The following is a 13,603-nucleotide window of genomic DNA, read 5'->3' as shown; positions in this document are numbered from 1 at the left end:
TGTCTTCTCCTCTGTATGCTGCCCTCAAATAAACACTGGGCAGAATTGCTTCAATAAAATAGTCTACAATGAATGTGGAAAACAAACCGTTACAATAGTGAAGAACATGTATCACATAATGTAATGGTGTTTGTAGCCTGGAGGGACTGGAATAAATGTCAGATAACTTGTCCATCCTGTGATTTACATCTGACATATTCATCTCTCACCTCAGTGGAAGTGAACCGCACCTTCCCCCTATTGTGTGAAGGAAATGGAGCAAACACACGACAGTACACAGATGGGGACAGTTTGTTATAGTTTGCTGCAAATAACTAAAGGATAAGATTGTTAAAAACTATATATTAGTACTAACTAATAGAACTAATATTACTAACATAATGTGTGTTCATCCAGTTTATCAGGGCAGCAACGTCAAATGTCCCAGGAGACTGTCTGATCAGCAAAGGTGCCGAGTCCTGACCGAACCGCTGCAGGGAAGAAGATTATGGAAAGTAAAGTACAACAACAATAGTAGAGACAAGTCTTCAATGGAAGGCTAGAGACAGATAGATAGATGTGTGGTGAGGGTATGATGAGGGCAGATGTTATTACCCTAAGGGCAGATGGCATTATCCCCTTGTATTCGTGATGCCAGGGCATGGTTTAACCTCTGCACCACCCAAAGGTATGCCGCTGGATCCTGGGCTAGGCACGGGGCAAATAATGACTCCAACGCCAAGTTACGGAACAACGGCAACTTTACTGAGGTAGACAGGTGTAATAGTCTTGACAGCTCAGTAAGGCTCAAGGAGGGGACCAGTGACTTCAGAGACTCTAGGGCTCGCTGGGACTTATAGTGGATTTGGACAATTTGTTGCAGGGCCATGCTGACTTGGTACAGACTGATCTTGACTTACATGACTAGACTGACTTCACCCCATATGTGGCTTACCTGGTTTTGACATTCCCCTGTTAGGCACTGGATTAGTAGAAGCGTGGCTGCTTGGTAGACCTTGGGCCTCCTTAGGACACCAGACACTCTCTCATGACTTGATTTTACTCACCTCAGAACTCAAGAGACTGAACTAGCTCCTCCCAGGGTTTATATGGGGGAGACTCTGGAGGGGTCCCACAGGTCACCCTATTAGTCACATGATCACTGGTACCTTCCTTGGTTACAGCACTTGGTAACAGTATTTAAAGGCACATAACAGTATAAAGACATTATAATAGACAACACAATGTATAATTAACCATTTACATAACATAGATTAAAGAGGGACTCAGGGGACACCGTAATAGAGTCCGCATGAGGCGCAATGCTATCAATGTGATTAGATCGGGTACAATGAGCAGGGAGCTATGCGCCTGCGTGCTTTACTGGCGCAGGCACAATGGGCCTGATTAACTAAAGTCCACCCAACTTTTTTTCTCGGTTTATTCGCCTACATTTTTTGTCGCACCGTCTGTGCAGCTATTTCTGCGCCCAAATTTTACGCTGCACAACCTACACTTTTGAAAACACTCAGTGTTGTTTTTTTACTCTGAAATGGGCGTGGTTAAACCAAAAATGGGCGTGTTCCCGACAAAAAGCTGAAAATACTCGAAGTACTTCAAAAATCACTCCAGAATAAGCGTGAGTTTGGCTCACAGAATAACCGACAACCAAGAGGACGAGCGAAAATCAAAAAATGTTGTGATTTGTAACAAGGGACTGTTTACCATTGTGGTGTGTTCAAGTAACTTGTTTTCTAACCAGAAAACATTTTGTACAGTTCAACAATTTTATGAATAAAATATTGAATGCTTTTGTGATAGTTAATGTTTAATTTTTTTTCTTTTTAACATATTTACAATACAGTGGTCCCTCAACATACGATGGTAATTCGTTCCAAACAAGCCATGGTTTGTCAAATCCATCGTATGTTGAGGAATTCGTGCAATGTAAAGTATAGGAAGCTGTACTCACCTGTTCCCGCTGCTCGAGATGGTGTCCCCGAGCCTCCGCTTGGCTCTCCGCTGTCTTCTCCGGTCCTCCGCTGCCTTCTCCGGTCCTCTGCTGTCTTCTCCGGTCCTCCGCTGTCTTCTCCGGTCCTCTTCTGTCTTCTCCGGTCCTCCGCTGTCTTCTCCTGTCCTCCGCCGTCTTCTACGGTCCTCTGCTGTCTTCTCCGGTCCTCTGCTGTCTTCTCCAGTCCTCTGCTGTCTTCTCCGGTCCTCCGCTGCCTTCTCCGGTCCTCTGCTGTCTTCTCCGGTCCTCCGCTGTCTTCTCTGGTCCTCTTCTGTCTTCTCCGGTCCTCCGCTGTCTTCTCCGGTCCTCCGCTGTCTTCTCCGGTCCTCCGCTGTCTTCTCCGGTCCTCTGCTGTCTTCTCCGGTCCTCTGCTGTCTTCTCTGGTCCTCTGCTGTCTTCTCCGGTCCTCTGCTGTCTTCCGCAAGGCCTTACTGGGCATGCGTAGCGACGTCATTACGCCGCTACGTACGCCATTCCTATTGGATGACGTGCGCAGCAGCGTATTGACGTCATCGGAGAGGGCCGAGAAGACACCGGAAGACCAGCGCTGGACCCGGAGGGCACCCCGGAGCATCGTGGAGGGGTAAGTAATACTTACCGCACCACACGGGGAACATTAAGCTGCTATCCGGCAGCAGCTTAAGCATTTGGCGCTGCTGGATAGCACTTAATGCGATGGCCCCGACATAAAAAAGTATCGTATGTCGATTTGATCATATGTCGGGGCCATCGTAGGTCGGGGGGTCACTGTATTAGGTTTAAATCAATTTAACACCAAAGCTGATAAACAAGGATAATTGTTGTAATGTTTGAAAAATTATAACACATGAATACTTTTAAACAAACAAGTCTAAACCATTTTGACTCACACAACTAATTTCTTTAGCTCTGAGTTTGTGCGATACAATTGACTAGTGCGACACAAAAAAAAGTGCGAATAGTAAATAAGCCTGAAAAAAAAAAAGACGAGTGATATTGAAATTACTCCAGAATAAACACTTCTATCCTAGTAAATCAGGGCAAATGTGTTCAATATGACTAGCACTGTTGCCAGCGCAGACTTGGTACAGAATGGATGTTTTATTTTGAGCCGAGTAAACGCTACTATTGGAGGACGGTACGCTAATGTGTCAATTTTGTTGTTTACAAACCCTTCGGTGGAAGTTATAGGTGATCGGCTGAATGGACGGGCAATCCAATTGCTATATATGGCTGACAATAAAGGTATCTGAAATCTATATGCTGTGTTTACATGTTTGATTATACTGAGCACTTTATTCTTGTTATATTGTTTTGCATATATCAGGATTTTAGATCCTATGTACAGTGGGGATCAAAAGTTTGAGCACCCCAGGTCAAAATGTGTATTAATGTGCATAAAGAAGCCAAGGAAAGATGGAAAATTCTCCAAAAGGCATCAAATTACAGATTAGACATTCGTATAATATGTCAACAAAAGTTAGATTTTATTTCCATCATTTACACTTTCAAAATAACAGAAAACAAAAAAGTAGCTACTGCAAAAGTTTGGGCACCCTGCAGAGTTAATATCTTGTACCCCCTTTGGCAAGTATCACAGCTTGCAAACGCTTTTTGTAGCCAGCCAAGTATCTTTCAATTCGTGTTTGAGGTATCTTTGCCCATTCTTCCTTACAAAAGTCTTCCAGTTCTTTGAGATTTCTGGGCTGCCTGTCACGCACTGCTCTTTTAAGGTCTATCCATAGATTTTCAATTATGTTGAGGTCAGGAGATTGTGAAGGCCATGACAAAACCTTCAGTTTACGCCTCTTGATGTAATCCCCCATGGATTTCGAGGTGTGTTTAGGATCATTATCCATTTGTAGAAGCCATCCTCTCTTAAACTTCAGCTTTTTCACAGATGGCATCAAGTTAGCATCCAAAATTTGCTGAAATTTTATTGAATACATTTTTCCTTCTACTCGTGAGATGTTCCCTGTGCCACTGGCTGCAATACAACCCCAAAGCATGATTGATCCACCCCCATGCTTAACAGTTGGACAGAGGCTCTTTTCATTAACCCCTTAACCCCTTAAGGACACATGACGTACTGGAACGTCATGTGTCCACTCCCGATCTATAACGCGGGGCCACGGCGTGGCCCCGCGTCATAGCGGGTCGGGCCCGGCCTCTAACAACGGCCGGGACCCGTGGCTAATAGCGCGCGGCATTGATCGCTGTGCCGCGCGCTATTAACCCTTTAGACGCGGCGTTCAAAGTTGAACGCCGCGTCTAAAGTGAAACCGAAAGCATCCCGGCTAGCTCAGTGGGCTGTTCGGGATATCCGCGGTGAAATCGCGGCATCCCGAACAGCTGACAGGACAGCGGGAGGGCCCCTTCCTGCCTCCTCGCTGTCCGATCGCCGAATGACTGCTCAGTGCCTGAGATCCAGGCATGAGCAGTCATCCGGCAGAATCGTTGATCACTGGTTTCTTATGAGAAACCAGTGATCAACATAGAAGATCAGTGTGTGCAGTGTTATAGGTCCCTATGGGACCTATAACACTGCAAAAAAAAAGTGAAAAAAAAAAGTGAATAAAGATCATTTAACTCCTCCCCTATTAAAAGTTTGAATCACCCCCCTTTTCCAATAAAAAAAAAAACACAGTGTAAATAAAAATAAAAATAAACATATGTGGTATCACCGCGTGCGGAAATGTCCGAATTATAAAAATATATCATTAATTAAACCGCTCGGTCAATGGCGTGCGCGCAAAAAAATTCCAAAGTCCAAAATAGTGCATTTTTGGTCACTTTTTATATCATTTAAAAATGAATAAAAAGTGATCAATAAGTCCTATCAATGCAAAAATGGTACCGTTAAAAACTTCAGATCACGGCGCAAAAAATGAGCCCTCATACCGCCCCATACACGGAAAAATAAAAACGTTATAGGGGTCAGAAGATGACAATTTTAAACGTATTAATTTTCCTGCATGTAGTTATGATTTTTTCCAGAAGTCCGACAAAATCAAACCTATATAAGTAGGGTATCATTTTAATCGTATGGACCTACAGAATACATATCAGGTGTCATTTTTACCGAAAAATGTACTACGTAGAAACGGAAGCCCCCAAAAGTTACAAAACAGCGTTTTTTTTTTTCAATTTTGTCGCACAATGATTTTTTTTCCCGCTTCACCATAGATTTTTGGGCAAAATGACTGACGTCATTACAAAGTAGAATTGGTGGCACAAAAAATAAGCCATCATATGGATTTTTAGGTGTAAATTTGAAAGAGTTATGATTTTTTAAAGGCAAGGAGCAAAAAACGAAAATGCAAAAACGGAAAAACCTCCGGTCCTTAAGGGGTTAAGGACCCGGGCTTTTTCCGTTTTTTAATTTTCAATTTTTCCTCCTTAACTTTAAAAAATCATAACTCTTAAAAATTTTCACCTAAAATTCGATATGATGGCTTATTTTTTGCGTCACTAATTCTACTTTGTAATGACATTAGTCATTTTACCCAAAAATCTACGGTGAAACGGTAAAAAAAAATCGATGTGCGACAAAATTGATGAAAAAACACTATTTTGTAAGTTTTGGGGGCTTCCGTTTTTACGCAGTACATTTTTCGGCAAACATGATACCTTATCTTTTTTCTGTAGGTCCATACGGTTAAAATGATACCCTACTTATATAGGTTTGAATTTGTATCACTTCAGAAAAAAATCATGAATACGTGCAGGAAAATGTATACGTTTAAAATGGTCATCTTCTGACCCCTATAAATTTTTTTATTTTTCTGTGTTCAGGGCGCTATGAGGGCTAATTTTTTGCGCCGTGATCTGAAGTTTTTAGCGGTACCATTTTTGGTCTGATCAGACTTTTTGATCACTTTTTATTCACTTTTTTGTGGTATAAAAAGTGATCAAAAATGCGCTATTTTGGACTTTGGAATTTTTTTGCGCATACGCCATTGAACGAGTGGTTAAAAAAGCGGTATATTTTTATAATTCGGACATTCCCGCACGCGGCGATACCACATGTGTTTATTTTTATTATTATTTACACTGTTTTTTTTTTTATTCTTGGAAATGCCGGGTGATTCAAACTTTTATTAGGGGAAGGGATAATTGAAAGGGTTAATGATTTTTTTTTACACTTTTCTTATGCAATATTATAGCTCCTATAGGGGGGGCTATAACATTGCAATTACTGATCTTTTACACTGATTGATCCATCTCCATAGGAATAGATCAATCAGTGTTTTCGGCGATTGAATGCTCAAGCCTGGATCTCAGGCTTGAAGCATTCATTCGGCGATAGGACAGCACAGGAGAAGGTAAGAAGACTTCCTCCTGTGCTACTGCTGTTCGGGATGCCGCGATTATACCGCGGCGATCCCGAACAGCTCCCTGAGCTAACCGGCAACTTTCACTTTTGTTTTTAGCCGCGCGGCTCAGCTTTGAGCGCGCGGCTAAAGGGTTAATAGCGCGCGGCGCAGCGATCAGTGCCGTGCGCTATTAGAGGCGGATCCCGTCTTCACTATGACGCCGGTCCGCCGCGATATGATGCGGGGTCACCGTGTGACCCCGCGTTACATCGCAGGACCGGGACCCAGGACTTACCCATACGTCCTGGGTCCTTAAGAGGTTAAATTCTGTTCCCCTGCTTCTCCAAACATACCTTTTCTCATTCCAGCCAAAAAGTTCAATTTTAACCTCATCGGTCCACAGAACTTGTTTCCAAAATGCATCAGGCTTGTCTACATGTTCATTTGCAAAGTTCAAACGCTAATTTTTGTAGTGAGGACATAGAAGAGGTTTTCTTCTGATGACTCTTACATGAAGGCCATATTTTTACAAGTATCTCTTTATAGTGGAATAGTGTACCACAACTCCAGTGTCTGCCAGATCTTTCTGGAGGGATTGTGCAGTCAAACGTGGGCTTTGAATTGTTTTTCTCACAATCCTGCGAGCTGTTCTGTCTGATATTTTTCTTGGTCTTCCAGATCTTGCTTTAACTTCCTCTGTTCCTGATGACTGCCATTTCGTAATTACATTCTGAACAGAGGATATTGACATCTGAAAACGTTTTGCTATCTTCTTTTAGCCTTCTCCAGCTTTGTGAGCGTCAACTATTTTCAGTTTCAGATTTCTAGACAACTGCTTAGAAGAACCCATGGTGCTGATTGTTGGGGGAAGGTCAGATGAGTCTGGGCATTTAAAACCTTTGAGATTGACATCAGCTGGTCTTCCCAGATGATGATTGAGAACAATCCATGACACTGGCAGGTCTCAGCTTTGCAAAGGGGGCAGTGCATGCTATAAATTCTGCAGGGTGCCCAAACTTTTGCAGATGCCATTTTTTTTTTGTTTTCTGTTATTTTGAAAGTGTAAATGATGGAAATAAAATCTAACTTTTGTTGACATATTATAAGAATGTCTAATCTGTAATTTGATGCCTTTTGGAGATTTTTCCATCTTTCCTTGTCTTCTTTATGCACATTAATACAAATTTTTACCTGGAGTGCCCAAACTTTTGATCCCCACTGTATGTATAGGAGGTATGTTTATACTTAATTGCATATTTGTATCACTTGTTTTTTATCCAATTAAATGTATCTGAGGTGTATTTATATGTGCACTTAATCCATTTGCACTATGCTTGATAATGGCTATTACCGCCGAAACGTTGCATTTGAGAAGAGGACAATAAAGATTTCCAGCTTTTATCATGATCCATCTGACTTGTGCTGTGTTTTCTGGGACTCTTTCTAATTGATCCTGGGCTGGTTGCTCGGGTAATCACCTGCACAGAGGTCGATCCCCAGTGCTGTCTTACACTTCTTTAGATAGATAAATAGATAGATAGATATGAGAGATAGATATGAGAGATAGATAGATGGATAGGCAGATACTGTACATAGTAACTGGGGCTTCAAGGCAACTTCCAAGCATGCAAGTATGTCAATACAATCATGGTTTACTATTACAGTCGCACAACCTCGGTGTTTCCTTGGGGTGGAGTGATGCAACCATTGCAATAATTCATGGTAACCCCCAAAGTGTGTCCATCGTGCAATCGTACAGAAACCCTCAGAAAGTAAGTACAAAATAAAATGTTATAGGGTTATTTAAGGCATATCCATAAATATCTGATGGATGCTGCTCCCATCTCTGGGACCTGCACCTTCATTGAGAAGTGGGGTCCCCCAGACCCACCTCCAGAGGTGACTGATTGTGCCTTAGCTCTCTCTGTTTACTTGTATGGGAGTTAGAGAAATATCTGAGCAGCAGCGGGACTATGTCTATTAGCCCTTTATGGCATAGCCTGTAGATACACAATTAATGAATATGTTGGGGAATACCCCTTTAACACCAAATACTATCACTTTGTTCAACCAGAGGATAATTGCTATTACTTTCTATATTATATCCAGGGGTCATGTGCTGGGGAAAAAGTGTGGAAACCCAGATGTGCACTCGAGGGCTGGTCCGACAGGACTCCTGCTAATGGGAACGGTGTACCTGCTGTGAAAAAATTGTAGGAACTCCATTTCCATGCATTCCTGCAGGACTTGAGCCCTGGTGTATGTCCTCCTCTCAGGATACATTCATGGCACCAAAAGCTGCCCCAAACTGCACTGTGGGAACCTGGCATTATGAGTGCATAATTCTTGCCAGTGTGGTGTCCCAGCACCAATAGCTGTCCTGTGGCTTTGGACTGTCTCGGGCAGCTTGGCAGCACAAGTTGTTGGGCCCACTAGAGTTCTACAGTTAAATTAATGATGTATGTACTATAATGTGAGATAATATAGCTTCTTAAATTAACTCCATTATTGTTATATGTATATATGTTTTATATGTGAACTCTACCTTTTAAATTGTGAGCATGTGACCCTGCCTGCCAATGAGAACCCCCAAAAATCTCACCTGTATAGTGAGGTGCAGGGGAGGAGTTAGTCAGTTCACCCTAGTGTGGCTTGTGAGCAACAGCTTAGCTCGGGTGTGCTGTGTGTTGTGTGCTCTGAGGAGAGGCCTACTTTAAATCTAATCTCTCAACTGGTCATCCTGCAAGGATTACTTGCAAGGAGGAAATTCATGCCTCTGCGGACAAGTCTTCAGTACCTTGACAGGACCCTAGCTACCAGGAATCAATCTTCCATCTCACAAGTCAGTATTAAAGGGGTACTACCGTGCTGACAGCTTATCCCCTATCTAAAGTATAGGGGATAAGTTGCCTGATCGCGCGGGGTCCCGCCGCTGGGGACCCCCGCGATCTCGCACGCAGCACCCCGTTCTCATCAGCGAACATCGCTATGGGTCTGATGCTGTCTCGCCCCCTGCCATAGACTTGCATTGAGGGGGCGGAGTGTGACATCACAGGGGGCGGAGCTGTGATGTCATGATCACCTGCCCTGTCATCAGACCCGGAGCGGATGTTCGCTCCGGGGCCTGATGAGAGCGGGGTGCTGCATGCGAGATCACAGGGGTCCCCAGCGGCGGGACCCTGTGCGATCAGGTAACTTATCCCCTATACTTTAGAAAGGGGATAAGTTGTCAGCACGGTAGTACCCCTTTAATCTGTTTGGTGTAAGAACCACGAGTCTCAGCAAGGCACTCTCTCACCTAAAGCCAGCTGTCCATATATTACCATCTGCACCAGCTCAGTAAAGACAGTTATCCGTAACCTGACATCGATGTGTTCATTTACTCCCTATGTCTGGCCCAGGAGAAGCTGCATCATACCTTGGACCGTGTATAGGATAACTGTGCCCTGGCATCACGAATTGATCAGGTATACCATTCCCATTAACAGGACTAACACCCTGTGGACACCACACTAGGACTTGAGTTGAGCAAATCTACAAAAAGATTAACCTGAATTCAATGACTCGGTTTTCGATTTGTGTAGTGTAGTCAAATCATTTCACGTTCCAAGCATTCTGAATTCCCGGAGACGTCCAAAATGACTTATTTGAGGAACTGGAAAGCAGAGCAATTTTTACAAGATCACAAGAATCGACGTCCGTTTTTTTGGAATCAAGTGTCAAAAATCTTTCAGTAGATCCGCTCAACTCTTGCCAGGATGATGCAATACATCACTGTCCATTAGATGGCACTATGGATCTTGGGGGGAATTTATCAAACATTTACAAATGGTGTTTTGTGTAAATTTGTTGCAAATATTTGCACAATCGCTTCATTGCTGAAAAGACCAGGTCTTATTACTCTTTTGCACAAGTCTATGTTTGCCTCTTTTCATGTGTGGCACTGATGCACATTATTATTACAATGTTTGTGGTAGGGTAACATGTTCTTTGTACAATTGGACTATATGGGTGTGTTTATCTATTCTTTATTTAGGTATATTTATTGGTTCATACTCTATTGGTGCTAGTGGTGATGACCACGTTTATTTAATTGGGGTTGTGTATTACTGTTTTTAAGCTGCTTAATTACATGTTGTTGTTTTTGTTAATTAATCTATTATCCATGAAATGTTTTCTTATGGTGTGTGTTCATCCATTCCTTGGTTCTGTCTTTTTGGTGTAGCTCGTGTATATTGAAATAGGATGTAGCACCCCTATGATATTCATGTGGTGCCAGGACTGGCCCTACAATGGGTCCCACTGAGAAGATTTTTAACCCCTTCCCAACCCATGATGTACCGGTAACATCATGGGTCGGGTGAGGGGAATATGGCGCAGGCGCGCATCATAACCAGCAGATCCCCGCTGCTATCATCAGCTGACATCTGCCGGTAATGACGGACATCGGAGCTTGCTACTTTTTTTACTCTTTACGATTTCTCCCTCACTTTCCAAAACAAAAAAGCAAATCAGTAATCTACTTACCGCTCCGAAAATGCACCAATTCCCTTCTTACTACATCGGTGACGTTTCTTTTACCAGGCTTGGAGTCTCAAACTTTAGCCAAGTATTTTCCAAACAGTGTGCCTCCAGCTGTTGTAAAACTACAACTCCCAGCAGCCAACGGCTGTCCGGGCATGCTGGGAGTTGTAGTTTTACAACAGCTAAAAACACCTTTATGGTGATTCTGTTATAATGAACTACACCTAGTTATGAAAAGACAAATGTTCTCCAGATAGTATTCCCCTCGAATTTCTAATTTTACTAAATATTATCCAATCTAATATGAGGGTAAAATGAATAGTATCTTGCAATATACCTGCTGTCTTCTGTGTTCCAATGGAGGAAGCTGATATTTACCCGTCTGAACATAGAACTGAAAATGGAGATCACTCTAGAAGGTAAAAAAAAATAATAATAATAATAATACATATATTTACCCCGGCGGAATAATAAAATTGAGATCGATGGGATTCTGATGCTCGGTTCATACTACGGAAGTCCCATAGTGGGACTTCTGACAAGGATGCGGATTGCACCGAAAGAACAAGCACGTTCATTCATTTGTCAGAATCAATTCTGGGCATTGCTGATTCTGCAAGGAAATTCCTTGATGAATTTCCTCAGTGTGCATGAGACCTTAAAGGGGTACTCCGCCCCTAGAGATCTTATCCCCTATCCAATATGGTGTGATTGCCGCCAAGCACCCTCCCATAGACTTGCATTGAGGGGGAGTGGCATGACATCATGAGGGGCGGGGCAATGACATCACGATACTACGTCACCTGTATCGCCTGTCATAAGCCACGGAGCGATCCTCGCTCTATGCAGCTGAGGAACGGGGGTGCTACAGGAGAGATCGTTGGGGTCCCCAGCGGCGGCACCCCTGCAATCAGACATCTTATCCCCTATCCTTTGGATAGGGGGGATAAGATGTCTAGGGGCGGAGTACCCCTTTAAACCTATCACAGGTCCTAAGGGGAGGGTACATGACATCTCTAGTTAGTTCACTTTCAATATCTGCCATGCTCCGCCCATTTATAGCAAAACAATTTTAAAGGGGTACTCTGTAGATTTAACACCGGTGGCCTGATGAAATGTCTTACAGCGTGAAACAGCAGCTGTCACCCGGGTGCACGCTCCTGCCTTCCCAGTTCTGCTCATGACACAGGGTAAAGTAATGTCTATGTTCCATTCATGAACGCTGAATAAATCGTTGCAGCAGGACATTCAGGTGTGTGCTCCGACTTTCCTTTCTCCAAGTTTGATATCATATTTTAATACTCATGCTCATGTAGCACCATATATGTTCTTGGACTGCTAAGGACATTTCACCCCGGCTTAGCCCCTGTCATATTATTGCTCTCTAATATTGTCCACACAGGCAGTGCCCAGTCCTTTCTCCATTTGGAATAGATTTGAAAATTATTTCAATTTAAAAATCTTAATACTTCCATTACTTATCAGCTGCTGTATGCTCCACTGGAAGTTGTATTTCTTTGGTTGTATATCTTGGAGTTCTTTTCTGTCTGAGCACAGTGCTCTCTGCTGACACTTCTGTCCATGTCAGGAACTGTCCAGAGCAGGAGAGGTTTGCTATGGAAATTGGCTTGTACTCTGGACAGTTCCTGACATGGACAGAGGTGTCAGCAGAGAGCAATGTGGTCAGACAGAAAAGAACTACACAACTTCCTGTGGAATATACAGCAGCCGATAAATACTGGAAGAATTAAGAGTTTTTACTTAACTTTCTGGCACCAGTTGATTTGAAAAAAATAGTTTTCCACCGGAGTATCCCTTTAAAGGAGTTTTCCTTTAAATAAAATCCAGAAATTAACAATGTTGTGTATAAATCTTTCAACGTGCTAAGTTTTCTTTTGTATATATATATATATATATATATATATATATATATATATATATACATACATACATACATACATACATATTTATTTATATCTCCTTCTGAAATAACAATAGTCACCAGTAAATACAAATTCTTAATTTACCAATATGAAACCATAACATCTTCTACAGATTGTCACCTGGTTATATTATCACTTGAATGACAAACCAGTATTGAGCAGAGTTTAGCCTCTTTTGGGAATGGTATTTTTTTTCACATTTCCTCCTTCCAAGAGTCATAACTTTTTTTAATTTAATTTTTAAATTATTTTATTTTATTTTTTATGGGATGAGTAGTTTTTCTTTCAATGGCACAATTACTATACAAAATATTTCGAAAAAAATATTATTTATTTAGTGTTTTTTTTTTTTTATAGATGTTTAATATGCATAATAAATAACAACTTAGTATCTGAATTCTCTGGTTAATCATTTATATTATTTATATCCTTTTTGTTAGTGTTTTTTTAAGGCAATAAAACATAAGAAAATGATTTCTATTCTCGTATTCTGATCACTATAACTTTTATTCACATAGACTTGTGAAAATTTCGGTATCATTCTGGATCTGGGTGTTCAGACTCCCCCAATCACTAGATCACTCCCCAGCTTGCTGCTCTATCTAACTCCTTGCAGATGACGGGCCCACAGACTTAGGGGTGAATTATTTTGTAGAAAAGTCACACATTTTATGGACAAGCTCTCGTTTGCTCAAAAATCTGAGACTTTTTGCTCTTTACCACCACTCGCCCCTGGGCATGACCTGTGGTACAAGTGGACGTTGCCTAACCCTACATCTAATTTATTACAGTATACACCAGCCAGCTTAAAGGGGTACTCTGCCCCTAGACATTTTATCCCCTATCTAAAG

General features: G+C 42.1%; 1 protein-coding gene across 11 annotated transcripts in view; it reads right to left on the bottom strand.

The window, feature by feature from the left end:
- CCDC7 (coiled-coil domain containing 7) overlaps positions 1 to 13,603 on the bottom strand; it is an 88,322-nt gene that overhangs the window by 21,813 nt on the left and 52,906 nt on the right. For 9 of the 11 annotated variants that reach the window (XR_008843883.1, XM_056519456.1, XM_056519454.1 and 6 more), the window contains 2 exons: positions 11,147 to 11,221; positions 378 to 470 (listed from right to left, as the gene is read on the bottom strand). Coding sequence is in view for 10 of the 11 variants with exons in the window: in XM_056519456.1 (XP_056375431.1) it covers positions 378 to 470; positions 11,147 to 11,221 (168 nt within the window). In the remaining variant the exon portion in view is untranslated. Of the gene's footprint in view, positions 1 to 377; positions 471 to 9,853; positions 9,941 to 11,146; positions 11,222 to 13,603 lie in introns of those variants that run through there. The other 2 variants (XM_056519464.1, XM_056519462.1) reach the window with 2 other exon arrangements.

The sequence above is a fragment of the Hyla sarda genome, chromosome 5 (assembly GCF_029499605.1).
Source record: "Hyla sarda isolate aHylSar1 chromosome 5, aHylSar1.hap1, whole genome shotgun sequence".
NCBI classification, from domain to species: domain Eukaryota; kingdom Metazoa; phylum Chordata; class Amphibia; order Anura; family Hylidae; genus Hyla; species Hyla sarda.
The sequence above is the reverse complement of the archived record's forward strand: the minus strand, read 5'-3'. Positions and strand labels throughout refer to the sequence as shown.